Below are 26,064 nucleotides of genomic sequence, written 5' to 3' on the forward strand. Positions count from 1 at the left end.
TACAACCAAAAGCCTTTGTGTAGAAAGTTAAGATTATTTTTTATTCTCTGCTCAGCTACAAATAAAAGCATCATGCCTGATATAAAAAAATAACTTCAATGAGACAGAAAATATTTATTAAGAAACGCATAACAATACAGTTTATGTACAAACAGTGACGTGATTTAAAAACACATAAAACAAACTTAAGGTGCATTAGTTTAATACTGATGTTGAACTGAATGAGTAGACATTAAAAGAGAATTTATATGTCCACCTTTGTCCTCCGGAGAGTTCTGGATCAGATCTGGTTCAGTTTGTTTCGTGTCATCTGAACCAGCAGCTCCGAGTATTTCTCCAGCAGGGACATTGTCCCACTGTCCTCCAGAGGACCTGAGGGGCTGCTGCTGTTACCCCGCCCCTCTCCCTGCTGGACCACCTGTAGCTCGGAGTGAACAAAATCAAGTGCCTCCTGCAGGATGGACGACATCTGCAGACGCCGCTCCAAAATGGTGGGCGCCGCAGCGAGCTGTGGGAGGTTTGGGAAAAAGAAAATAATCAAGAGTTGAGATACATGCAAGTTACCATGACAGTACAAGTAAAATAATCTGAGATCAAATCATGAAAAATATACAAACAAAAAAAAAGACTAAAACTCAAGAAAAAGTTCTACATTTTTAAGGCTGAGTTTTGAAGTTGTGAACATTTTATTGAATTACACATGTATAATGTCAATACTTTACACTAAACTATGAAGATTTGCACCTGGATATAGACATATTACTAGATACCCACATGTATACACTGGTTTACACCTGAAAAAAAGTGGTTTAAACTTTAAACTTACACTTTTAATATTATAAAAAAAATGTAAACAAAAGATGAGGAGAAATTAAGAAATAATCAAAACTGTCAAAAGACGACGATGATGATGATAACTTACTTTTCAAGGTTTAAAATATTTAAGTGATTTTATTGTTATTTCTACTTGTTGTTTTTAAGTCATTTTTTGGTCATTTTATATAATGTGCGAAGCTCAGAAGTTACGGTCGATTACTGAACCTGCTGATGAAGGCGTACGGCTCGTCTCGCCGCCTGTCTCAGCTCGTTGGCGACCTGCTGACACTGCTGCACACTGAGAGACTTGTCTGCATCACCTTGTCCTGAAACAACAAACATTCTCACAGTTTATTCTCAGTCTGTGCACATGTAATTTGCCCTGAGGGTGGCACTAGAGGAGTCTTATACCTGTCTGTGGGGAGTGAAGTCTTTCTGGTAGTGGAAATGAGGCACAGGAGGACATATCAGCTCCTGAGGTCTCAATTGACTCTGTCACAGGAGAAGACCGTTTAGAAACAGACATGACATTGTCAAAAACAACAAAAAAACTTTGATTTAGAAATGAAATCCTACATTTTCTCAAAAAATGTGTTGTATCCAAACAAGTTTTATGATATAAATAGTGATAAAATTCAACCTTAAGGGGAGACATAATGAACATGATTATGTCAGTGAATATCTACATCTCACCTGTACCGTAGCCCTGTCTGAAGGCGGAGCAGGAAGTGATGTCACAGTCAGAGGTTAACGTGTCGCAGATGGTGGGCATGGCTGTGGACACGATGGAAGGTTCAGGGTTCATGCTGAACTTTTGGTTTTGATTTGTTGGTGTCTCCTCGTTGCTGCTGGCGCTCCACCTGCCACCACCTTCCTGGGACATCACCTCAGTGGGCGTGACCAACACTTGAGGACTGGCCACAGGTGCACAAGACGGAGACTTCTGGGTCACCAGCGTGACACTGAAAAAAGAAATATAAAAACCTTTATGACTTAAACATAACAGTGAGATTTCAAACATAACTTAGATTCCATGACATTAAGTGTAAATTTATACCATGGTATTTTTCAAAATTTCATGGTATACAAAATTTTATGCATGAGCATGAATGAGTGCTCCAGCGAGAGAGAAGCAAAGTTGAGCGTTTGCTCGTGTCACCAAATTCATATCATTAAAATTTTTTTTATAAATACAGACTTCCGGTGTGAATCAGTGTACCGCCCAGCACTGATTGACATAAATCAGATTTCACTTCCAAATTTTAATGACTTTGTTAGGAAAACAATTTTATTGTTTTTTTTATCCTTAATGATGAAATAAAATTTCAACAGCATCACAGATAAATTTTGAAAATTGAGGATAAACAATTTCTCAACCTTTTGTTCTGTTCTTCAGGAGTGGGGATTTGGTCAGGACCAGCCTGAGGACCTGACACATCCTCCTGCTCCTGGGTGGTGGAGGGGTGTGGGTCCTGGCTTGCTTTAGCTCTGAAGCTGGCTGTGGTTCCCAAATATCCCACATGTGGCGCCCCCAGCTGGACAGCAGACACCACACTGCTCCTGGAGCTAACATCTGATTATAATTTTTAAAGAGGTCAGTCAAGTGAAATGGTGGATTAGGGACAGAAAATAAATCAATACTGTTAACGGATCAAAACGGATGTCGGGATTTCTGAAGTGAAGTAGTACGAAACACATAGTCAGAGCTGACTAAGCTGTGGAGTGCCCACTGTGCTTTCTGTCTCTGGAAATGCTCACTTAATCTACATCAGTTTAAGCATATGTAAGCATCTAATCAGCATTTCTAGCCTGTGGGTAAACAGGAGCTGCTGGTCTACAGCTGCCTGGTTTGATATGTTTGTGTCATTGATGAAAACCTGAAAAAAGGATAACATTAACTTATTGATGGAAGCAACAGCGGATCAATGAATCCTGTGTGCTGTGATGTAGCAATTGCTGAATTTGTCCATGGATTTTGGTGTGGTAGACTTTATAAAGTGACACAATTTTCCTGTTGACAAGGGCTGTCCAAAAGTGACATAAAGAAGCAAAGATATTCTGACGTTGCTTTGCCCTGCTGGCAACCATGTTTTGACCAAGAGTGAGCCTGCACAGGGGGCGCTCACAGCTCAGTCAGCAATATACTGTATATCAGTATCTTATACAACCAGATTACTTAACACACAAGGTACACTTTTAAGTTTTGATAATTAAAGTCAGTTTTTCCACTTAAGTTTGGACAAATGATGTTGATTGCTGATCAATTGGTTATGCTCTCTGGAGATCTATTGATTATGATTCTGGTTCGTTGCTACATCTGAAGACAGCGAGCCACAGCATTTGTCCTGCATTATGTTTTAAACTTTCCACCAGCATTACATTCCAGGACCACAACCAGACACTTGTTGCCTGTATTGTGGTTCCACAACAAAGACAACACCATGTGAATTTGAAAAGAGGAAGGAAAACCAGGAGATGGCACCAAACACCCGAGTGTATACACAGGCACACATTCACAGACCTCCAACTGTTTCTCTGCACTGGACGAGCACAGTAGTGTGTCGCCGTCTGCGTGTTGGGCGGCGAACGGGTTGCTGGGATATTATGCAGGACGCTCTTCTACGAAGGGCAGACTGGCTGCATCTCACTGTGATCTCACACACACACACACAAACACCTGTCCTTGCACTGTTGTTTCAAAAGGAAATGTGGCGTCTCTTAGGTAAGTGTCCTGGAGCCCCGGCTATTATTATCGATCATACAGTGTTAGAGAAACTACTTACTGTCAATAATAGTCATGATATCACACATTCAGCTTTTGTAAATGCCAATTCATTTGCACAATAGCTCCCTCCATGTTTCTAATCATGAGGAACGGAAATTATCTGACATCTGTGTTAGAACTGGGTGACAAATTCACAGGTGTGTTAAAAATGATTATCTGATGATCAGAAAATAAACCTAATGACTCACCACCACTGGTTTCTTTCTCAGTCGATTCTGTCGTTACGCCATGATTCCTCGACACCACGTTCACCTGAAAACAGTAGAACAAACATCACTTTGTCGATTTAAACACAGCATACTCACAGTCAATCATCATGTAACTCAGGTGAGATTCAGTTGAGGAGTCAGAATCTATACATGTCCATACCAAACTACTCTCCACGTTCTCCTCTGAAATGCTGGTGGGGATGGAGACGGTAGGTGGAGCTCGACCTGGCCACACCCTGAAGACACAGCAGCAACACACTCATCATAACCCTAAACACAACCACCAGAAAACTTAGTGACTCCTCTTAATCAAAGGATTCTGCCTGAATTCTGGGAACTGACCTCAGTCTGTCCTGAAAGCGGGACAGGAAGCGGGCAGAGATGCTGAGTCGAGGGTTTAGGAAGTGTTTTTCCTCTGGAGGCTGCAGGGTCTTAATGTCAGTGTCGAACTTCTCTGAAAGGTCAAGGTATGTGATGAGTAAATCAATGGATGCAAATGTCTCGTTAGTAGCACCAGCTACTCAGTAAAGACAGCTGAGAGGATCACCAGGTCCCCACTGCCCTCACTGCACAGCATCTACCACCGCAGAGTCCACAGGAGAGCTGCCACCATCATAAAGGACAGCACCCACCCACAACATGGACTGTTTACACTCCTGCCCTCAGGACGGAGGTACAGGAGTGCCAAATGCAGGACAACCCGTCTAAAGAACTCTTTTTACCCCACTGCCATCAGAATCCTCAACAGCTGAACGGGACTACAATAATCCTGTCACCTGGTTACACTGTCACTTTAATCTGTTACCGTCACTTTAAAACCTGAAACATTGTCACTTTAAATCTGTGTGTCACTTTAAATCTGTGTGTCACTTTAAATCTGTGTTCACTTTATGTACAGTTCATATTTTTACACTTATTTTATGCATATATGTTATTTTAGTCTCTTGTAATATTTATATTTTTCTTATGTATATTTATACTTTTTTTACAAAAGCATCTCTTTTTTACTTTTTACTTTATGCTGGTGTTTTTTGAGTGGACAGCAAAGTAAGAATTTCATTGTACAGGGAAACGTGTTTCTTTACTGTGCATATGACAATAAACACTTTGAATCTTGAATCTTGAACCAGGCAACTTTGAATTAGGTGAATGACAGAACACCAACAAATGCAATTGCTTCTCACGTTTTTGCTCAAATTTCAGCTTGAGCAAATGAAAATACACGTCGCCGTGCTTTGTATGCATCAAGTCAACTTTTTGCTCCAACTCAAATGTTCCAACTCAAGCAGATAAAAATGAGAAACTCCACGTCATGCAAACGTTTTTCTCAGGTTCAAATATCTTTTAATTAAACAGATGCAGATTTTTGCATTTATGCTTTATTTGTTCAACTGAGTGATGATGTTGCGGACGCCAGTTGATATGGGAATTCTTCCAACTTCCTAATGTATCAAAAATGAATGTACACACACACACAAACAAAGCGAGTGAAAGGGGAGTGCAGGGCAGAAAGTGCGCAAAATAGTTCGCTTAGAATTAGTCCTGAATGAGAAGTTGCTGGTTATGTTTTGTCTTGTGAATAATGTGACATCATGTGTTCATACCTTCACACAGACTGAAGGCCAGGGTGTCGAAATGGTTCTTTAGACCATTTCTGTCATCGTCGTCCTCAAGACCCAGACTGCCCGCAGAGCTGCCCTGACTCAAAGAGTCTGTGTCTGAAACCAAAAGACAGAGGATACTCAGTTCAGTCTGCAGCAGCAGTACACAATTACACACAGGGAATCAGTCAACAAAGATGTTTACTGTACCCTTGAGGTGCAACTGCAACAGAGAAGGCAGAGAAGAGAAAGAGAGACATTTAAGAGCAGGTGCACTAACATGTACTGACATTCCAGACGTTAATCCACTGCATCATGCATCAAATCTGGGCCCTAACTCCATGACTACGGATCCTGACAAGGTCAGGGTTTATGTGGCATAAACCTCTTTAGGTCCTAAAGATGTAACAAATTACACACACATACACCTCCCCAGGACAAGTGTAATTAACACTGATGCTTCTCTCACTACTGACTTGTATTAATATAGAATTTTTTTACTTTTACTTTTTGTCTTTGCTGCTATTTGGCATTTATTGTTGACGAACAAAGTTTTGTTGTGTTTCATAGAGCAATTACAAGATATATCTAGCAATCTATCTGATTATGCAATAAGTTGCAGGCTTGGTACATCCAATATAAAATGAGAAAGCACAGCATCTTTGCTACACTCAAACATGTACATCTGCGCCATAGATTTTAATTATTTCTGCATCATCTGATCATTTGTAGTCATATCAATAGTTGTATTCACATTATTGAGATGTAGATTATCTCACTTCGTCTCATTAGTATTGCTCTTTATTGTTTTTAAGTTAAGTGATCCACACACCGACACAAAATAATCAATTACACCATAGGATGGTGTTTCACTGTTGGAACAGCAGGAATAGTTTTGGCACAGCGTAGGACACGGAGTCTACATTCCGCAGAAAGTGACGTTAATTAACTTTGATCAGTTCACGTTTGAATTGATATTCAGATAAGGAAGCTCAGGTCTGACCTGCGTCATGCTGCTGATCCAGACTTCCTGCTGACCCCTCAGAGCAGGCAGAGTCTGGACTAAGCTGAGTGCTCCACACCGGCTCCACCACCTGACCTCCGACCTCCAGTTGGGTCAGAGAGCACTGTGGGACAGTTGTGGCTTTGACGTTTAACTCCCTTTAAAAAAAAAAAAGAAAAAAAAAAGGCAGGTTAAAACACAGCAGGTACCAGAAAGTGTGAATGTGCTGTTCCCTCTCTCACCTGTTGGCAGCACTGCTGCTGTCTGGGTAGAGGACAAAGCTGCTGCGCTCCTCACCTGTGGCCTGTAACACCTGAGTATCAACACCACACAGTCAGTTTCCCCTGTGCATTGTATCATAGGAGAATAGTTTCCTCCTCGGATGAAAAACAGATTTCATCATGGCAGCACAGTCCAGACCAAAAGTATATGGATTATTACACATCATGTTCCTCTGTTGTCACCTTTACATTATTGTCTTTGATGAAATAACTCTTTGATGTTATTTCTATTGTTTAAGGCCAGACTGAATTAACTATGGTCAGAGCCTGAAGAAACTGCCCTGAACTCACCTCCTCCTCTCCATCATCCTCATCTAAATCCTCTTCCAGCAAACACTCCAGACTCTGAGGGTGGAAGTCTTCTTCTTCCTCCTCCTCTTCTTCTTCCTTCTTCTTTTCTTCTTCTTCTTTTCTCTGCTCCTGCTCCTCCTCCTGACTCTTAGTGGGACTCGGGGAGCAGTTGGAGCGGATGGTCAGTGGGTTGAGCTGCTCTGACCACCGACTACGTACCTGACGAGGCTCAGAATTCAATTGGGTGCCAGAGGTGGATTCATCTTGACCCTGCTGTATAAACCCAGAGAACACACCTGGTTGTCTGGAAGTGACTATCAGTGTATTTATGAGGTGTGATTGATGAGTAGTGAACATCAGACTGACCAATTTTCTGAACCACATGGGAAGTTTACCGTTGGTCTGAAGCAGCTGAGCATCTGAAACAGAGGTGAAGGGGAAACTGTAACATGACACGATAGTTGGGACATCAATATATCGTTGTCTTGCCTGGTGAGACAGGATTATCTGTGCAGTGAATGAGGGTAAAGTGAAAGGATGTAATTAGATGAGGGAGTTGACAGCAATAATGGCAATGGCAGTGAAAAGAATGTATGTCTTCAGTTAGACAACGCCTGTATTGTGAGATGACCGTCTTGTAATAAACTGATTATCACAGAATCGCTAAATAGAAATGTTATTGTTATCGTAGCTCATATATTGCGTATTGTACTTTGAGTCAAGCAAGATGCAGTACACACATGAAGAGCAGGTGGTGCTGCAGTTGTCCATGGTGAAACTGCAATTGCTTCTTCTTTTAAATGATAGAAGTAACCACAAGCCAGCTCCTGTTTTTAATTTGCATAAAGCACATTTCATAGTTCAATATGAGCGTTCTGTGATGTGCACTACACACCAAGTGACAGTAAGAGACACTATGCTCGTTCTCCTCACCATAATCAGACTCCAGTCTCCCTGGCGTCCCAATCTCTGCCTCTTCCTCCTCCTTAATTTCCTCACTCTGCAGCAGCTGAGAGGAGGGAACAGTAATGAAGGTCTCCCTCCTGAAACAATGAGAGAAAAATTGAATGAACTCAAGTGCCTCCGATCGACTTAGACACTACAGCTCATTATCTCACAGCCAACTTGCCTGATGTTCAGCGGTTGGCGACTGCAGGTTTTAGGTGCAGCCTTCGGTCTGAGGCCCAGTCTCGTCCGCATGGTGGTGGTCATCTGAGAGTCCAACCTCCATACAAATACACAACTACACACACACAGAGTTAATTACTTCAAATTCAGATTCACCTGTACCCTGAGGTCAGAGCAGCTTACAGTTGAATTTGTGTAACAGTGAGAAAAAGCATGCAAATTCTTACAATATCGTACAAGCTTCTCTCGGTTTTATAAATGGTAAAAGAAAAGAAAAAAGAAAATATCCAGTCATCAGCACTTCTCTAGGGAGGAAATTACTTGTTAATGCCCGAGGTCAAAGGAGAATGACCAGACTGGTTTAAAAAGAATAGGAAGGAGACAGTAACTCAAGTAACCAGTGGTTACAACCATCTCTGATAGTTCAAACTGGACTTTGCAGCTGATCAGCTACAAATACCACTCCTGCCAGATATCCTGTTTACCCAATATAAAACGTGCTCTGTGCGTCTCAATACGAACCATTTAAAGCTTTAAATTTAAAAAAAAAATGTCAACTTGTGATTGAAATTCTGATCCTAAAATCTTAAATCTGGCAAGCATTTAAATTGTTGTCCCATGCCGTTTAGATGCTCAATAGTTCAGATGTAGTTTACCTGTCTCCTGAGACGGTGATGAGGTGTCTGCAGTCCTGACTGAACCTCATACAGGTGACGATGTCTGAGGAAAAAGACACAAGTGACCAAACAGCAAACATCTGAAGTGGACACACAGACATCGTACCTGCATATGTCTCCAGGTGAGAATTGATTTACTCACCTGCATGCCCAAACAGAGTGGCAACACATTCTCCTGACTCATAGTCAAAGATAGCAATGTTTTTATCTGAGCAGCTGGTGGCGAAGAAACTCCCTGACGGGTCGATCTGAATCTACAGGGACAGACGGTATCGATCAATCACATCACTACATCTGCAGCATTGACAACGTCCTTATGCCTTTAAAAAAAAATGTTATTTTGCATTTGAAATTACTGATTAAGTGTAATATTATTTCTCAGTGACCCATAAGAAGCCTATAGAAGAACTCAACAACCAAACACTGTGCTTACCTTCAGTAGACCTCCTTCATCACTGGAGGAGCCTTTCAAACACTTCTTCAGCTTCCCTGTTTCTACATTGTACACTCTTAAAAAAACAAACAAAAAGAAACACAAATGGTTTCAGCAGATCGGAAGTTGTTTCTTTACACCAAATGGACACAGCAGACACTCAAATCATTGTTACCTGACATTTCTGTCCTGACAGGCAATGGCAACGTGCTTCATTGATGAATCCAGGTCCATGTCATACAGCGCTGTCTTCTCCACCACATGGTGACTCCTACAGAATGACAGACCCTCCACCACCTGCTGACCACCATTCAAATGAAGGGAATCACAGGAAACAGGGAGTATTAGCACTTTTTGCCTGACTGTCCAGAATAATTCCATAAAGATTCCTTAAGATTATAGCATGTGTGATGAGTAACCTGCTCGGCTGTCTGAAAGTAGATGCTTTTGTCTGCTCCGCAGCTCACCATTCGTACCTCAGGACTCTCACCTAGCGAACAAATCACAGGTGTGAGTCAACCGTCATGTCTGAATAATGAAAAGATCCCCATCTCTTGCTATTCCACTCCCTCCTGCTGATGGTATCTCATGAACTTCTCAACTACTGATTAAGTGGAAAAGTTTAATGAGAGTAATGAGGAATAAGTCAAGATGAGGACAATTCCCCACATGTTAAGCCTGTTGAAGTGTCTGATGTGTGGTTTTTTTTCTAAAATCAGGGCTCCAGCCCCTTGGTTGTGGTAATTCAATGACTGTTAAAGGACTTTCCAGGAACAATTTCCTCAAATTCAATGACTGAATGTGCTGACAAAGCTTAAGATGGGAGGGCAACTTGTAAGAGCCACTTCTCCCATGGCATCCACGTTTATTGATTTGCAGCTCACTCTGCATCTGCAAACCCCATTTACTGAGGCGGAGAGAACCAGATGACTGAAGAAACAGTTAAATGTAAAATATTCTGATATAACAGATTTAAATAACTTCAACTGTGACCTCTGTCACCTCTGACCTTCGTCTCAATCACCTGTGAACTTGACAGCAGTGATGGAGGCAGAGTGGTCATTCAGAGTCTGTTCCAGACTGTAGTTATTTTCCAGGTTGAAGATGTGAATCAGTCGATCTCGGCTAGCTGATGCCAACAACTTCACACCTGAAAGAGCAGAGTTACAGTTCATCTATCACACCTGCACCAGACAAACTTAAATGCTTACAATGTGTTTATTAATATAACAATAAAACAACCGTTTAAACGCGTTTTATCAAAGGTTACAAATGAAATACATTTCTCAACGGTTACCTGTGGACAAGGGTGAGAACTCCAGACATAACACCTCTGAGTCATGAGCCTCGATCTTCACCAACTCATCAAGAAACTGAAGACCAAAAATCCTGGAGATAGAAGAAGAATAAAGGATCAAATGGGTGATAACTGACCTTCATTCAACATAAACTCCATGCCTTTTATCTTTATTCATGGGGCAATATGAACATTTCCCATCACAATTATCCAGTGCAACATAAGTGCAATTCACAATATAAATGCAATGATTCTAAAAATAGGTTTTAGTTTTGGTTTATAGTTTCACAGATTTCAAATTAACTCAGAATTAACAAACTTCCATAGCTGTAATTGTTCATCATTAAAATGAATAAAAATAGACACTCAAGCAGTAACTACAGTGTTTCAACTGCTTTAATACATTTGTGGATGTGGATGTGTGTGTAAAGTGTGTAACTAAGTCAGTGGATGTTTTCTGTGTGTATGTTCATTTCTCACCGCAGATTTCCACAACGGTCTCCAGCAGCCAGGTGCTGTCCATCAGGACTGATCCCCAACACCCTGATCCCAGACTTCCCATCAGCCACTGCTGCCTCCCCCCTCTCCCCCTCTGCCTGCAGGTGCTGCGTGTTCTCATCCACATAAAGAATCTTCAACAGGTCCTGGAGGGAACAACACAATATACTCTCTCTGTAACTATCTGTGTGCGTGTGTGTCTCTGTCTCTCTCTCTCTCTAAGCGTATGTGTCGTACTGTGTGTGTCTTACATTGCTGTACAGGTTCCTGTGTGCAGCAGCGGCAGCTCCATGACTGTCGGTGTGCCACAGTCTGATGGTGTTGTCAGCCGAGCAGGTGAGGAAGGAGGAGGGAGGCAGACAGGCCTGAGACATGTCGGACACCTGTGGATACACCTGTGAAGACACACACACACACACACACACACTCAAATCAAATCAAAATCTATCAAGTACTTCTGGTAAAACAGTTTTGTTGCCCTCTTCTTCTGTTGTTAAATGGACATGTTACAGTACCTCAGACAACCACACTAAAAAAACTATTCCTTTAGTTAGTGTAGACACTTGCAATGTTTTCTGCAAGAAAATTATTCATAAATCCCAACATTTGCAATGAAAGGAGCTCACGCATATGAAGCATCATGCCAAGCAAGGCTTTATGCACCACACCCTTTAATAAAGGAGGCCCATGGGCTTTGATCAAAGACTCACACCGAGATTTGTTTGCCAAGTCTCTGACCATCATCTTCCACAAACAGCTAGGCGACAGAGCGGCAGCCCGGCATGGAAATATGCGATTGTGATTCAGTCATGTGGATATCAATCATACAGAAAACTGACATCACTGACATCATATGTCAGTGCCTCATACCACTCCTGGCAGTAAACAGTGGTAGGACTCAGGGGTAGAATTCAGGTCAGGGGTCTCAAACACCATTCCATTAAAAGCTATGTTGTCCACTGTATGGAATGTATTCATCTGCAATTAATTTTGTCATCAATTCCTGTCGACAATGTCGGGTTCTCTGTGCACCCGTAAAATACAATATACATGTAATATTTCTTTCTAAAACGCACTGGCGTTATCAGTAGTGCTCACCTCAATACTCCAAACACAGCTGCTGTGGTACAGGGCTGAGTACAACTTCTCCACATTCCTCACATCCTTAACGTCCCACACATACACACTGTGGTCATTGTACACACAGGTCAGGTGTTTAGCTGCAGGGTCAAAGGTCAGAGCCAGCATGTCGGGGTAGTGAGCACCTGGACTGGCAGGCAAGAGGCTGCTGAGAACAGAGAGTGATGAAATGAGGAAGTGTATGCAGTATTTACTCAGTGTTACTGTAGCACGGTAACAGTGATCTTACCCATGGTGTACGCTCTGAGCAATGTCAACGCCGAGCCGGTGTGGTCTCTGCAGCGTGGTGATGTACTGCAGGTTAGACGGACTGAACACCCGGATCACACCATCAGCACAACCACAGAAGATAAAGTCCTCGCTGACTGCCAGACAGCTCGCAGATGACGTCTGTCAACAAGTTTAGATTAGTTTTCTTTTTAATTTGAATGGTGTAAATATGTACTTGACTTGTGTGTTTTTAATTTAGTTTATTCTTATTTTTTTCCTATATAACTTTATTTGATTTCTATTTTGCATATATTATTGCTTATTTAGTTTTTCTTGTCACAGACCTTGAGGTCAACCCAAGCCTCCAGGTGTCGACTGCTGTTGAACAAACACAGCAAGCCAGAGCTGGTGATGCAGTAGGTGCTGGATGCCATTAGGCCACGCCCACATGCCACCCCACTGAAGATGCTGTTCTTATGTTCGCCTAGCAACCCAGAGCGACCAATCAGAGGCACTGTGCTGTTCACCTGTATAAGGAAGGAAGCAGTTGAAAAGTTAAAATAAAATCTGAACTTGAGACTGAGCTGTGATTTGCTCCGCTGGCTGGCTGCGATATGATTGGCCAAAGTTACCCTTCGCTCTTTAGAGGCATCCAGATACCAGAACTTGACGTGTCTGTTTCCCGCAGTGACGAAGTAGCTGTTATCCTGAGAGACGGAGACGGCGAAGACTCGGCTCGACACTTTGTTGGAGGCAATGATGGAACCTTTCTGCACCAAGACAAGAAACAATTCACATTAATAATCATCTGTGACCAGTATTGTTATTATCAATCGGTCTGATCCACTTTACTTTATAACAACAAAATTCTGCACAAAAAAAAGAAATGATTGATATGATTTCACTTTATATCTGTGTGTATGTGTACTCACCCTCCAGTCCCACACGCTAACAGTCATGTCGTGTTGATATCCAACAGAAACAATGTAGCAGCTGTTGGTGGAGAATCCCACACAGGAAACTCCATATTTATGAGACTGAACTTCGGCCACCTGAGCTCCGCCCACCTCCCACACCCGCACACAGGGCACATGGCCACTCTGGAATGAAGACAAAATTCAGATGGTTGTAAAATCCCACACACTGAATGGTCCAAATGTGAGCATTCACTTCTGATGCATTGGTTAAAGGGATTGTTCAGGTGTTTTGAAGCGTGGTTTTATGTATGACACAGTCCATACATACCTCACCCCCATGCCGAGAATCAGATTGAGATAAGGAGGCTCAGTTACGTTTCCATGCACTGTTGATCCCGTTCAATTGGACTACTTGCTCTTGTCGCAAGCACTAGCCACCTTTCTGCTTGTTACGACTAAACTTTTGCTAGTTGTTGACAAACAGTAGCATGTGGAAGAACCATACAAAGCCACCAAGATGATGACGCTCACCCAGACAAATCCGGATTTATCAGAGACTACCTCCAGAATTTGGGAGTGGAAATGATGGAAAGGCCTGCCGTTTGTGTACGGTTCTTCCACATGCTACTGAGGTCCCCATTTGTTAAGTTAATAAATTGTTAAATGGCTAAAACGTCTTCTTTCGTCAGACTTCAATCATGCAATCCAATCCAATCCAATAAACGACACCAAATCGCACAATAAGCTGTGTGGCATCGGCAGAGAAGATGTGAACTTGAATGTGTGTGAATGAGTGCTGTACAAAGTGACACAAACTTCAGTTTCCGGTTGGATAAAGCTGGGGGGCATTCACAGCAAAGTCAGTGCTCACTGTGGGACAGTACCTCATAGGACCACACTTCAAAAAACCCTGGTGTGTGAAAGGTGTGTGATCTCAGCCCTTACCTCACCAGTGACCAGATATTTCCCATCATGAGAGAAGGCAAGAGCACTGAACGGTTTTCTGAAACAGAACAGCGACAGAATAAAACACAGGTACAGGTGAACAAAGTTCTTGAGTACAGGTTACATTTAATTACCTGGATGTGTTGATGATGTGAGTCTGTTTGTTGGTCTTAGGGTGAAGCAACACAATGACACACCTGAGTTACAAAAAAAACAGGACATCAGTGCAAGTCCATGCCTGTACTGAAAATGACTCAGAGGTAAACGCTGGGAAAACACCGGGAATCAGTGTCAGGTTATAAACAAAGGGCTTACCCTGCAGGATAAGCGATGAGCCCAGAGTTGGGGTCAGAGGTCAACCCACTGCTGCTGGCTGTGCTGATGCCCAGAACCTTCTCCAGTGTCACCTGAAATGACAAACACACCAAACTGTAATTAGAAATCTCACTATTTAGAGCTCCTTTTCCACAGGTGATGACATTATGATACAGTAATATGGACTAGTTTAATTTGAAAGAGAAACTGAGGTTAAGAATATAAAGGGTGTTACTGTGGTAACACCTTCAGTTCTCTTGAAGATGCCGTCTTCTGTTATGTGTTACACGCTGGTTGTTTACGTTTGTGATGTTAACCATGACTCACTCTCAGGGGGGGAAAAATAGAAATATAAAGTCCTCTACTGGCAATGAAAAGAAGTAAATCACTTTTATGGAGGTTTAACTTATTTATCTCAATGTCTTTAACGGCTTGGTCTTTGATTTTTTTGTTATTTTATTGTATCTACTGTATGTATATAGTTAGTAGCAGGGAACTACTAAGTGAAAACATGGTTGCCAGCAGGGACACAAGAAAAAACACATTTTACCCACTTAAATAAAAGGCTCTCTTACATCATCTAAGGTTTCCAGCGTTTGAAGAACATATTTACTTGCTTTATCTCGATGTAAGACTTTTACAGCAGGAAACTGAGGTTTGTGCCACTTTGTAAACCACTCACTCTCACACACCAAATTTGCACCATTTACTCCTCCAGTTCTTTTCGGAGATGTGAAGCGTAGGTCAGCTGTCTGCAAAATGTAAATATTTAGTAATATTTACAAAGAGGCTTGCAATAAGGCAGTTTACCTGGAACTAATGTTTTTTTATGGCCTATTTTCGTGCTGCAACCACCTTTTTGAAGAGGTAGGGATAATTTCTCGGTCAGTTTGGCAGGGAATGTGAAAGTAGGCCCAACATTAGAAACCAGCATTTCTTTTACACTGTTATCAAGACATTATTATTATCAAGATTATTATTATTTTGCTTACAAAAGAAATGTTGTTAAGTCCAAAGGCAATTTGTAAATGACCCAGTACGAATTTAGTGGTATAATATTTTAAATAAAATGACTCTGAAAAAAGGACCGAAATATTTTGTTTGATAAGTTTTAGAAAACAGATCATTCTTACGACACCTGGTAGAACAGGGTTACAGCAGTAAACATGGGATAAATATGTGTTGTTTGGGACCCCTTGCTTTAAATGACAAGTTATTCCAGAACTTGCTGCTCCTTTGTGTATCGCCGAGAAGTTAAATTCATTTGTTTCAGTAGAAATTATGAGTGTTTACAGTACAGTTGTTTTTGTGTGCGCTTGCAGTTTGTCCTCAGACCTCAGTAAAGATTCTCTGACTCTCCCGCAGCTCAGTTAACGGACTGCCGAGAACAGTTAGTAGTGTTGATGCTAAGAGTTAGCTGCGTTAGCATAAGACCGTACCCGACTGCTGGAGCTCTTCTTCAGCTGACTCTGTCGGCTCCTTCTCGCCGCTGGTTGTTTCCTCTTAGCGGCGGTGACTGGACCGCAGTCGGCTCCCTCTGCCATGACACCCGCCTCAATCTAACTACAATAAAGTTCTCCACAAAGTTCACACGTCACAGCGACGACCGAGAAACTCTATCCGCGTTCAAACAGCGTTTCGCTGTTCCGCAGAGGCCCCCTGACCTGAACCAAGGCCGGCTCGTTTGTCGTAAACTCCCTCCTCGTAATAATGATGGAGGAATAGCTTAGCTCACTAAAGCTAACTGAGAGGAAACCTGACACTTCTCTCTGCGGCGGGAGTCCGGTTCAAACGTAACCCCGCCCACTACCCTCACAACCTGCCAATAGGAAGGCGAGATCCCACCCTCACCCCTCAAACAGCCAATTGATCCCACTGCAGGCAAACAAACCAATCACTGTCGTAAGTATGCCACTTTTTTTCAAATCAGATTTTTATTATTTTTTGTTTTTCAAACTTTATTGACACGCAACATAAATAAAATCTGATCTGTGCTCTTTGTATATAAAATATAACCGATACTGTTAGAGTGTCTGTAATTAAAATTAATAGAGTTTTTGCCCCCATGTCATGTTTGGGGCTCCATAGAAAGAGTTGTGAGAAACCTTTGTCACCCTACATTTATGTATATGAAATGTAGCATATAAGATTAATAAATTAAAAAAAAAAGTTATTTTCATTAGACTTAAACTATCTAATAACACTTTTGCAACTTGGGGGGGTATTACACAATATATGATTTTACAGATAAGACTTTGAGTATGTAGAATAGAAGAATAATTGTGCCAGAAATACTGGTTCCATGTTACAAAAACTACATTTGTTTTCTATGTCTAGGAATTTAGAGGAGTGCAAGTTGTTCAAATATTTACTGTATATTGTGTTATTTGTTATTAATACAAAATATGTACGGTAAAAGCCATGCCTTCTGACAAACATGTTGTTCCAAAAAGCCTTTCCTCTTGGGGCAATCCTTCTTTTCTAACAGGATGAATTTCCTGGATGTTTAAGTAGGAAAAGGACAAACAGAAGGTTGTTTGCAGGATGTAGGTTAAAGCATTTCTATATTATTTTACATATCATACATAGAATAAACCTCCTTTAAATTGCACTGCCTCAATTTTTACACAGAAATGTTCCTGAGTTCTCTGGGCCTGAAGTCATCTGTGATGGACCAGAAGAGAGTTGAGACCCTACATATCAAACTGGAGAAGACCAGCTAGATTGTTATCAGCACAATGTGCAAAAACCATTATCTGGGATTTTGTTCTGCATATACATAAGTAGTGGGTTGAGAAGAAAGTGAAGGTATTCAAACTCAACTGCAGATAAACAACTTCAAACAGTGGAGGGCAGCATCACACCTTTTAGGCTGCATTTTCACTGCACAGTGTTTGTTTTTTGGATGTTTTCCTCCCATGTGGAACAAATCAGATATGAGAGTGACAGTGTAAGGAAAGAAGCACATGGATTCAGATATCGTCAGATCAGTTTCAGGCCACATTCATATGTGGAAATAAATCAGATACAAATATTTGCATTTGTGCCGTACAATCTGAGTGGACAGATCAGATGGGTATTTCCACGTCAATGCAACTTGTGCTTCCTTCTGCAAAGAATGTAAATACACTATGATCACATGACTCTCTTTCAACCGGTGCGGAAGAACAAGGGCTGCCAAGGTTTCATGCATTCAAACTAACCATTTTCAGGTAAGCAGCAAAGCACAGAGTTAATCAGTGTAAATGCGGGTTTCAGATGTGGATGCAGACTGCTGTAAAATCACCATCACCACCACCTTATCATTGACACTGCATTTTCTACCTGTAAAACAACATCAGTATTGTTTATTCTACTCATTAAGATGAAGACATTTAGCGCCGTTACTAGAGGATGACCTAGAGGATGAGAGGGCCGAACAGGAACTTCCTGATTGTGTTTTGAGTGAACCTGTTGATTCACATTATGACAAAAAGAGATGCTTACTTTAAGAGTTTGTTTGAGGCAAAGCTGTTGATCTCAAATATGCATCCATCAACTTAAACAGTAAGAAAACATCACTGTCAGGTCATTTGAAGGACATGAAAACATAAAAATCTGAACAATATCTGCGTGAATTAAACATTCATTGTCTGACTCAAACCCTAGTTCAGTCAATATTAGTACATAGCAGGGAATGACTGAGAAGGCAAAATGGGAACCATTTACTAAAGATAATACTTACCGGAGGAGCACTCCACTGAAGGCACCACAGATCGAGACTGAAAAAGCAGAATTTTACGAACTTGGTATTCTAAGTAAACTTGGAGTAGATCCTGATGGAAATACACAGAGACAGACTAGATTCTTTCATAAAAGGCTTGGTTTCACCAGCTTCACAGCTTACACAGCTTGATGACACAAAGAAAGCATGTCTGTCAGTGCCTTTCACAGTATGAAAAGGCAAAAAAAGGGGCCACTTTCTGAAAATAATATTAGATGGGGGCACTTTCCACTGATAAAGGCAGAGGAAACAAAATGATTCTCCATGGGGGAGGACTCCACAGATTGAGACTGAGAAGGCAGAAGTGGACTCACTTGGCGTTTAAAACAAACCTGGGACTAGATCCTGATAGAGCTAGATGCTTACTAAAATGCTTGCCATGTTTGTGGTTAATGATCTTAAAGATCCATTAGACCAAGCCTCAGTCAATCAGAAAACATCACAGTTGGGCAGCCCTTCATGCTCAGTAAGTGATCCAGAGTTCAAGTCAGAGGATGAGAGTGGAGTCCAGAGAACACCTGAGAGGGCCAAACAAGAACTGCTTGGTAAAGATAATAATCAACAGAGGGAAATTCCACAGAGAAAAAATGGGAAAGAGTAATGAATGCATGTTAACATGTTAGCTGTCTTACAGATGTAAAAAGGATTGGGTACCAAGATGTGAGCTTCCACTTCAGTGGGTGTCAGTGGTGGCAGCTAGTGATACTAATTATTAGTTTAGAAAAGGAAAGTAGGGCATTTCCCTTAGGGACAGAAGTGACTTCACTAATACTGAACAAAGAAAAGTGCATTTTAATGAATCAGTTACTTCAGGTCAACTTTCTCAGTTTATAAACTGTCAAACACAATTTCCTTTTCCAAAAATGAACATTTAAAATTGTAAATTGAACATCTTCTAATTATTTCCGGTACATAAATGTGAACAATGAACAAAACTAGGCTCAAAATGTTGACATATAAAGGCTGGGACCTCTACATGAGTGAGGAAAGAGGAAACCGATCATACTGATATGTTACAATTGTCCTGTCTTACAACTAAAAGGCACAAAGTCACAGATCAACGGCTACATTCAAGTTACCAGGTTGAAGTGATTCCCATCTGTTTTTTTCCCCCCTGGTGTCTGACTTTAATTTGTATTCAGTATGTCATTCTAGATCAGACATCTATCCAGTATGTGGCCATGCGACAAATAAAAATGGTCATATCAGAATTCATGTGCCTTTTTGCCTGTATAAATGTGCTGGGAATTGTCGTCTCTGACTGGCACCAACATCGCACCTTCTTGCTGCTCAAATATCAAATAGACATAAAAATCCCATTGTCTGTTGACGATGACGCGTGTGCAGTTCAAGAGGGCAGTTGCATTCGCATACAAGACAATTGAATCATAATTGTGAATATGAACTGTCAAATCTGATCTGCAATCAATCCGATTTGAACAATGTCGAAGGTAATCTTAATGTAGCCACGGGTTGGAAAGGAACCAAACACATACACAGCATACAGAGTTAAGGAATAACCGCACACACACACATACACAAACAACACACACGTCCTGTGTCATTTTTCTTCAACCTCAACAAATCAGTAAAACTTTGACCACAACAAATCGGATAAAATCTAGAGAAACTTAAATCTAGCAGATTAGTGCAAATACAAAGGCAACTTCAAATCAAAAGAGCACCAGTGCTGATGTTTATGTTCTGCTGGTGGATTCCCATAGGGAAGCGCACTGGGGCCCCTGCTGTTTCTATAGCGCTTTAGTTCAACATGACGGGTAATCCTTTGCTCTCAGCTCTGATTTACTTCTCCTAGTTGTCTTTTAAATTGGAGCCATATTAGTGTTGTTTCCTGGAAAAGCGTTGTACTGCCCATTAATAACATCAGTTTAAAAGTAAAAGTTTAATTGTTATTGCCCTGCAAGAACTCTGACTAAAATAAACAAAAAAATTCCCACAGATCCCTGAAAAAACTGTTTCATTTTAATAGATGTGAGTAGAAACTGTGCTACATAGTCCTTGATGGAAGCTTGATGGAGGAACAGGTTTGTCCGCAGGACCACATCTGAGGGGGGTTGAAAGGCTGCATTGTGCTCACCTGAGGCTTTATTTGAGTGGGGGTCCTTCTGAGTCAGCGATGTGTTTGCTGAGTCAGTGACATTTCTGCACTCTTTCACACTCTGTATTGTTAAGACTCCCCCACACACCTTTAAAAGGTAAAGCCATTTTACTCTTTGGTTCTGACTTTTCCTGGTTCTTGATTAGTAGATGAGATCATCCACGTCTGTGTCCGACCAGCAGGTCACATGAGGTCACTTCTTCTACATATTTACACTACAAAAATACAAATCCCAAAATAAAAGCTTCTGTTTGTAGACGATCCCTTAAAGAAGACGAGTTTCTTGTCCTACAGAGAGACGGAGAGAATAGTAATATGTCTTCTTTGTGAACAGTAAATAACCAGCTGCTTAGAGAGACACTGGCTCTGTTTTACCTGTGTTCAGGACCTGAAGACATGGACAGCTCGGACAACATACTGGCGGCAGATGGGACATTCGCTCATCCTCTTTCCGCACTTGGTGCAGGTGATCATGTGACCACATTCCAGCAGAACACAGTCAATGGGGGAGTCCATACAAATCTTACAGAGGTTTTCTTCCGGGCTTGGGGCATCACTGCTTCCCCCACCGGACTCTACAGGGACACATTGAGACAAAGATCCAGCAACATCAGGTACAATTTTCACACATAAATGAATTCAATACATGAACAAACATAATTATCTTCCAACACAGCGTCTCAGAGTCCTCAGACAAGGCTCAATAGTTTCAATGAGTATGAACTCACAAACTCATTTTCTTTCAAAACAATGTCACATATTGTTAGAGAGGAAATGGGATACTGACCTGAGGCGTTGATGGCATTCGCAGCTGAAAAACACAAAGCAAACCATTAAAACGAGAGGGTTAACAGGTGGAATGTAATGGTGTAATGGCTTGTTTCCATGTCAATTCTCACCCCGAAGGTTCAGGTGATCCTGGTATAACCGGGTCACTCGCTCCATCAGCTCCCACTTCTCACAGCAGCCCTTGTAGTTCACAAAGTTCCTAGCAAGGATTTCCTTCAGCTGACGGACGCTGAGCGCCTCAATGTCGTCCATGCAGCTCAGGTCAGACAAAGATGCCCTGCGACCTGGTACAGAGAGCTCCTCACTGTCTGAGGCCTGAATTGGGGATACAACATAATCAGAGATCCAGGTCTGCTTTTGAGGACTTGCTTGAGGATTGCAGATGTATAAAGATACATTCATAATGACCACAAGACCATACTGTATAAGTCGTGTTAATCATGGGGTTGTGGTCTCTGGATTATTTGTATTTACTCACGCATCATCCTAGCATCATCCTAGCACTAACAGACTACTGACAACCAACGACAGCTATTGCACTGATAAGTGTCATACATATTTTCAGAGGTCACCTTGCTATTGCTATTGCTATTCCAACTAACTCAGTAACGTTCAGCCTCACCCTCTCCTTCGTCGCCTGATCTCACTCGCTAAAGGTGCACACAAACGGCAACGGCCCCATGTCTCTCAAATTCCATGTCCTCGCAAGCATTTGTGTCGCGTTCAGTGTGAATAGACCAGAATTCTGTTTTTACCTGGTCATCTTCCTGAGCATCCTGCTCACTAGCAAGGGTCTCTGAGGGAGTTGTCTCTGAGGGAGGGGGCAGGGAGTCAGGCTGTGTAGGTGGAGGGTCAGAGGTCACATTCAAGGTGGGTGTAGGTGGGTCAGGGTTCAAGGTGGAGATGTCCGGTTGATCAGTGGTCACTGTCGGAAGGTCAGGGGTCAGAGTGTCCGGGGGGGATTCACTGGCTGGTGATGACTGCTGACTAATGACCAGCTCCACCAACTCCTCCTGAGGAACAAGAAACACAGGCAAGTACTGTCAGGTAAACCTGAGCATACGCTGTACATTTTAAGCCTGTTAATTTACCCAACTTTGAGTTGGCCTGACTCATTTTACTGAATTTCAGAATCACTGGGCATTCATTTTTGCGAAGTAAAGAGGGGGGAGCGAGGACCAGTCATCTGTTTGGCCACTGGATGGTCAGATGGAATTTCTGACATACATACAAATTTAGGTCAGCCACTACCAGCCTCTGACACAGCTGAAGCATAGTCATGACTTTTATCTCACTACAACTGCCAACAGAGCATCTGAAAATCATGGCGACAAAATGTAGAATGATAAGTCTGGAGGCCAGGATATTGTGTGTGGGAGAGGGAGCGAGACATTGACATACAGAAGACTGAGCACCTCTTCTTTGAGGTTCCGGCACACTAAATAGCACACATAAACAAGGCAGCCCACTCCTGCCTTGTTAGACATTTCGCTTGTTTTCTGGGAGCTTTCAAAATGAATCTTTTAGGACAACTGTAAACAGCACAACAGTGATCACTCGGATTGTAGTTTGATGATGAGACTGTACAGTGGGAGCACATAATCTGTGAATTTTGGCTTTACATTAGAGATGATTTGAGCAAACAGATAAAAAGGACCTCACCTTCTCCCTGCACAGGTGGGTGGAGACCTCATGCAGATGCAAGTAGTCTCTTAGCTCCTTTACTTTGAGCTTCATGAGCTCTGCTCGCTCCAACAGGTTGCCATAGAAACGCTGGCAGGTGTGGCAGAGGCGGGGCCGGAGCTCGAGCTGGGCAGAGCAGCGACTGCAGAAGTTCTTCTTACAATCCACACACACATGCTGAGAGACAAAAAGGTGGGGAGTCAGATGTGATGTTTCAACGGGATGGTCTTCTCACTGATTCAAATAGCTTGAGTAAATGTTTCCTACCACTTTCATTTTGTTGAACTTACAATAAAGATTCATAGATGTGTTTTACAAATATAAAATGCTGTGATCCAGACAGATCAACTACAGCTGAGCTGACTGCCTCTCCACTGCACCTCAACCCTTGTTTAATGTGACATAAACTGTACAATGAAACTGTAACTATATGTAATGGTGTCATTTTCCATACATTGTGTTGTGATTGACAATATTCATAAATTACAGATTTTATTTATAATGCACTTTCCATTTGAAAGTAAATCTCCCCCATATACATGTATGAACTTAAAAAACCTGCAAATGAAAAGTTTTATGCAATTAATGTGATATAAACCTACATGCTTCTACATCAAAAACTGAGTTAAAACAGAATTCATCCCACAATTCACTTAAAGCTGTAGTGTGTAATATTTAAATATAAAGAAATGTCTGCAGCATTCAATTCCACTGGCAAATTAATTCACACAATGCTGATTAAGCCCATCAGCTCCACACAACTCTCTCCGTGTGACACTCAGTATAGTTACACTATATCAGTATGGTGTTAACTAAGGCCAAGCTGCACTCACTGCGCCCTCTGCAGGACAACACAGTGATTACTTCAGATGCTGTGTCGGGAGCAAAGAGCAAGCGTATATATATATATATATATACACATATATATACACACATATATAAACACACACACACATATACATATATACACATATATATATTCCGATGTTTGTGGTAAAAGACGCTTATGCACGTTTTACCTGTTAACCTGTTGTAAATGAGGGCCCAGCTGTCTGATGGCTTTGGAGAAACACAAAGGGAATTTCCTCCACCTTGATCATGTGACCAAAGTCAGAACAATGCATGTGTGTGTGCAACAGACAACAGTATGTCTCCTAAAAGATTTATTGATAAAGATTGTAAACGCACTGCATAATGACTCTGGTCAGTAGCAGAGAGTGAACTTTGACCCCCGCAGACAGGTGGAGATCTGATGGTCAGTGGTTACCTTCTTGGCAGGTGTGTCGAGGCACCCCCCACACGTCTTACAGGAATGTTCAAGTGGAGAAGAGGGCTGCCTGTTGAAGGCAGAGTTGGTGTAGGATTGATTGCGCCGCCACTCACTTTCACCAGTCTGTTCAACATCAGCCGAGTCCATACACAGCCCATTACAACAGGAAGCCCACATACCTGCCCGTCACAGAAAAAGCATCCAAGCAGAGTGACACACTTGATAATCAGCAATTAATCTATATTTTTCTTAAATGAAGTATGTCACTTACAGACATACGTTTCAAGCTTCAGCACTCAAAATATGCAATTTCAGAGTTAAAATGTGCTTTTTGTTGTTTTGAATGTCTTTAATAAAATATTGTGTCACTGTATAAAAGACTGTAGACCTACGCATTTTAATGGTTAAAACTGGTATTTGTGTTCCTGTTATTATGTGAATGACGAAGCAGGAAGGGTGTTAATATCCATATGAGGACCAAACGGCAGATCCAACAAGTTTCACTTTCTTTCCCATATTTTGACATTTGAACGGAAAATTACCAGATTACATTACCTTGTTGGCATAACATATTTTAGCCATACACTTTTATGAACCGAGAGGTTCATAAAACAACAGGCCATAACAACCGGTTTGATGAATACCGTGGTGGAAGCGCCACAACTGTTGACTTAAGTCTACCTTAAATACAATTGTTACATTATGCACTATTATGTGTGAAGTGTTGACAGAATGGCAATGTGGTTAATGTGTTCTACGTAAGAAAGAATACGTTAACTTTCAGCAGTAGTGTCAGATTACCGCTGAACACAGTGACCTAAAATTCAGTAAAATGTTAATGGAGTTTGGTGTTCGAATTATCCTGGGCTGCTAACAGACGACAGGCTAAGCTAACATCAAACGTAAGTTTACAGAAACTAATAAACACAAACTCAAAAAGTAAAGAACAATAGCCAAAGTTCCGTCGGGTTGAACTAACTACATTAGAGGTTAACTGACGAGCCACCAACTCGATAAACAACACAACGAAGCGTCTTACCTGTGCTTACAGTGCTCCTCCGGCTAGCAGTCGGCTAACTCACCACTAAGGCGATGCTAGTCAAAACACACTAACTAGCGGGTTAAAGGTCCTGGCCGGTTAACCAGCATGTTAACCAGCATTTGCAAGCAGTTTTTTCTCAAATTGGAGAAACGTACAGACACTGGAGTCACAGTGAAGTTAAGATCGGTAGAGTGGTGAACCAGGAAGTGTTAAAACACAAACACACACACACACGCGCACGCACGCACAGGTATGCGAAGCTATTGGACAATGAATTGGAACACACACACAGATAAGGGGTCCTCTTTACCCCATGGTCACAAAAAAGTTGGTCCTGACAAGTTCAGTGTCCTATGGAGATACATATAATTGTCTACACACGGTTATGTCTCCCTATACTGGTCATCCACAACGGAAAGCTCCAAAATAAAAGCTAGTTTCACAACTTGAAGAGACTAAAACTACATCAGATCAGGACTGTGAAACCACGACAATTGCAGATGACACATATTCTACTCCAGTAGCAAAAGTTCTTAATATATTTTTGTTGAAATGTTGTAATATTTTGAGTTACATTTCAAATTTCCACTGTAAGATTTAGTAGCACCTAGTGGTCAAACTGCACATAGCAGACATCTGATGCACATTTGCCTTACCACTCAATCGACAGTGGTTAGTGCTGTTGCCCTGCAGCAAAAAGATCCAGGTTTGAGACCCAGTCAAGTCAGTAAAATTGCATTTTTGCATGGAGTTTGCATGGTTTTATCTCTACGTGCTGGCCCTGCAACCCTCATGTTGAGAATAAAGTGGTAGACGATGGATGGTACCATTCAATATATCTAAGGAAACTAC

At 41.6% G+C, this 26,064-nt stretch overlaps 2 protein-coding genes across 8 annotated transcripts; both read right to left on the reverse strand.

The window, feature by feature from the left end:
• Nucleotides 1–99: 99 nt before the first annotated feature.
• wdr62 (WD repeat domain 62) lies at nt 100–16,326 on the reverse strand. 7 transcript variants are annotated; one of them, XM_058634429.1, is made up of 34 exons: nt 15,986–16,326; nt 14,547–14,638; nt 14,366–14,428; nt 14,232–14,289; nt 13,302–13,469; nt 13,002–13,139; nt 12,714–12,896; nt 12,389–12,549; nt 12,118–12,307; nt 11,271–11,414; nt 11,002–11,165; nt 10,522–10,613; nt 10,249–10,374; nt 9,644–9,714; nt 9,400–9,524; nt 9,225–9,300; nt 8,934–9,045; nt 8,771–8,834; nt 8,116–8,229; nt 7,920–8,029; nt 7,353–7,405; nt 6,987–7,256; nt 6,657–6,727; nt 6,415–6,572; nt 5,415–5,528; nt 4,153–4,264; nt 3,971–4,046; nt 3,790–3,853; nt 3,338–3,463; nt 2,194–2,389; nt 1,510–1,778; nt 1,228–1,308; nt 1,042–1,142; nt 100–508 (listed from the first exon to the last, which is right to left on the reverse strand). In XM_058634429.1, exons 1-34 carry the CDS (start codon nt 16,088–16,090, stop codon nt 281–283), a joined length of 4,275 nt encoding a protein of 1,424 aa, XP_058490412.1. In that variant the 5' UTR covers nt 16,091–16,326; the 3' UTR covers nt 100–280. The 7 variants fall into 7 exon arrangements, with proteins under 7 accessions (XP_058490412.1, XP_058490413.1, XP_058490411.1 ...); XM_058634430.1 differs by having other exon boundaries at nt 9,400–9,521; nt 15,986–16,325; XM_058634428.1 differs by having other exon boundaries at nt 6,987–7,259; nt 12,118–12,304; nt 15,986–16,324.
• A 2,755-nt stretch (nt 16,327–19,081) lies between these two features.
• Nucleotides 19,082–25,646, reverse strand: rffl (ring finger and FYVE-like domain containing E3 ubiquitin protein ligase). The gene is made up of 8 exons (XM_058633195.1): nt 25,210–25,646; nt 24,168–24,349; nt 22,880–23,077; nt 21,973–22,230; nt 21,328–21,532; nt 21,216–21,239; nt 20,804–21,003; nt 19,082–20,716 (listed from the first exon to the last, which is right to left on the reverse strand). Exons 2-7 carry the CDS (start codon nt 24,345–24,347, stop codon nt 20,810–20,812), a joined length of 1,059 nt encoding a protein of 352 aa, XP_058489178.1. The 5' UTR covers nt 24,348–24,349; nt 25,210–25,646; the 3' UTR covers nt 19,082–20,716; nt 20,804–20,809.
• Between the last annotated feature and the right edge of the window lie 418 nt (nt 25,647–26,064).

Source organism: Solea solea, chromosome 7 (genome assembly GCF_958295425.1).
Source record: "Solea solea chromosome 7, fSolSol10.1, whole genome shotgun sequence".
In the NCBI taxonomy this organism is placed as follows: domain Eukaryota; kingdom Metazoa; phylum Chordata; class Actinopteri; order Pleuronectiformes; family Soleidae; genus Solea; species Solea solea.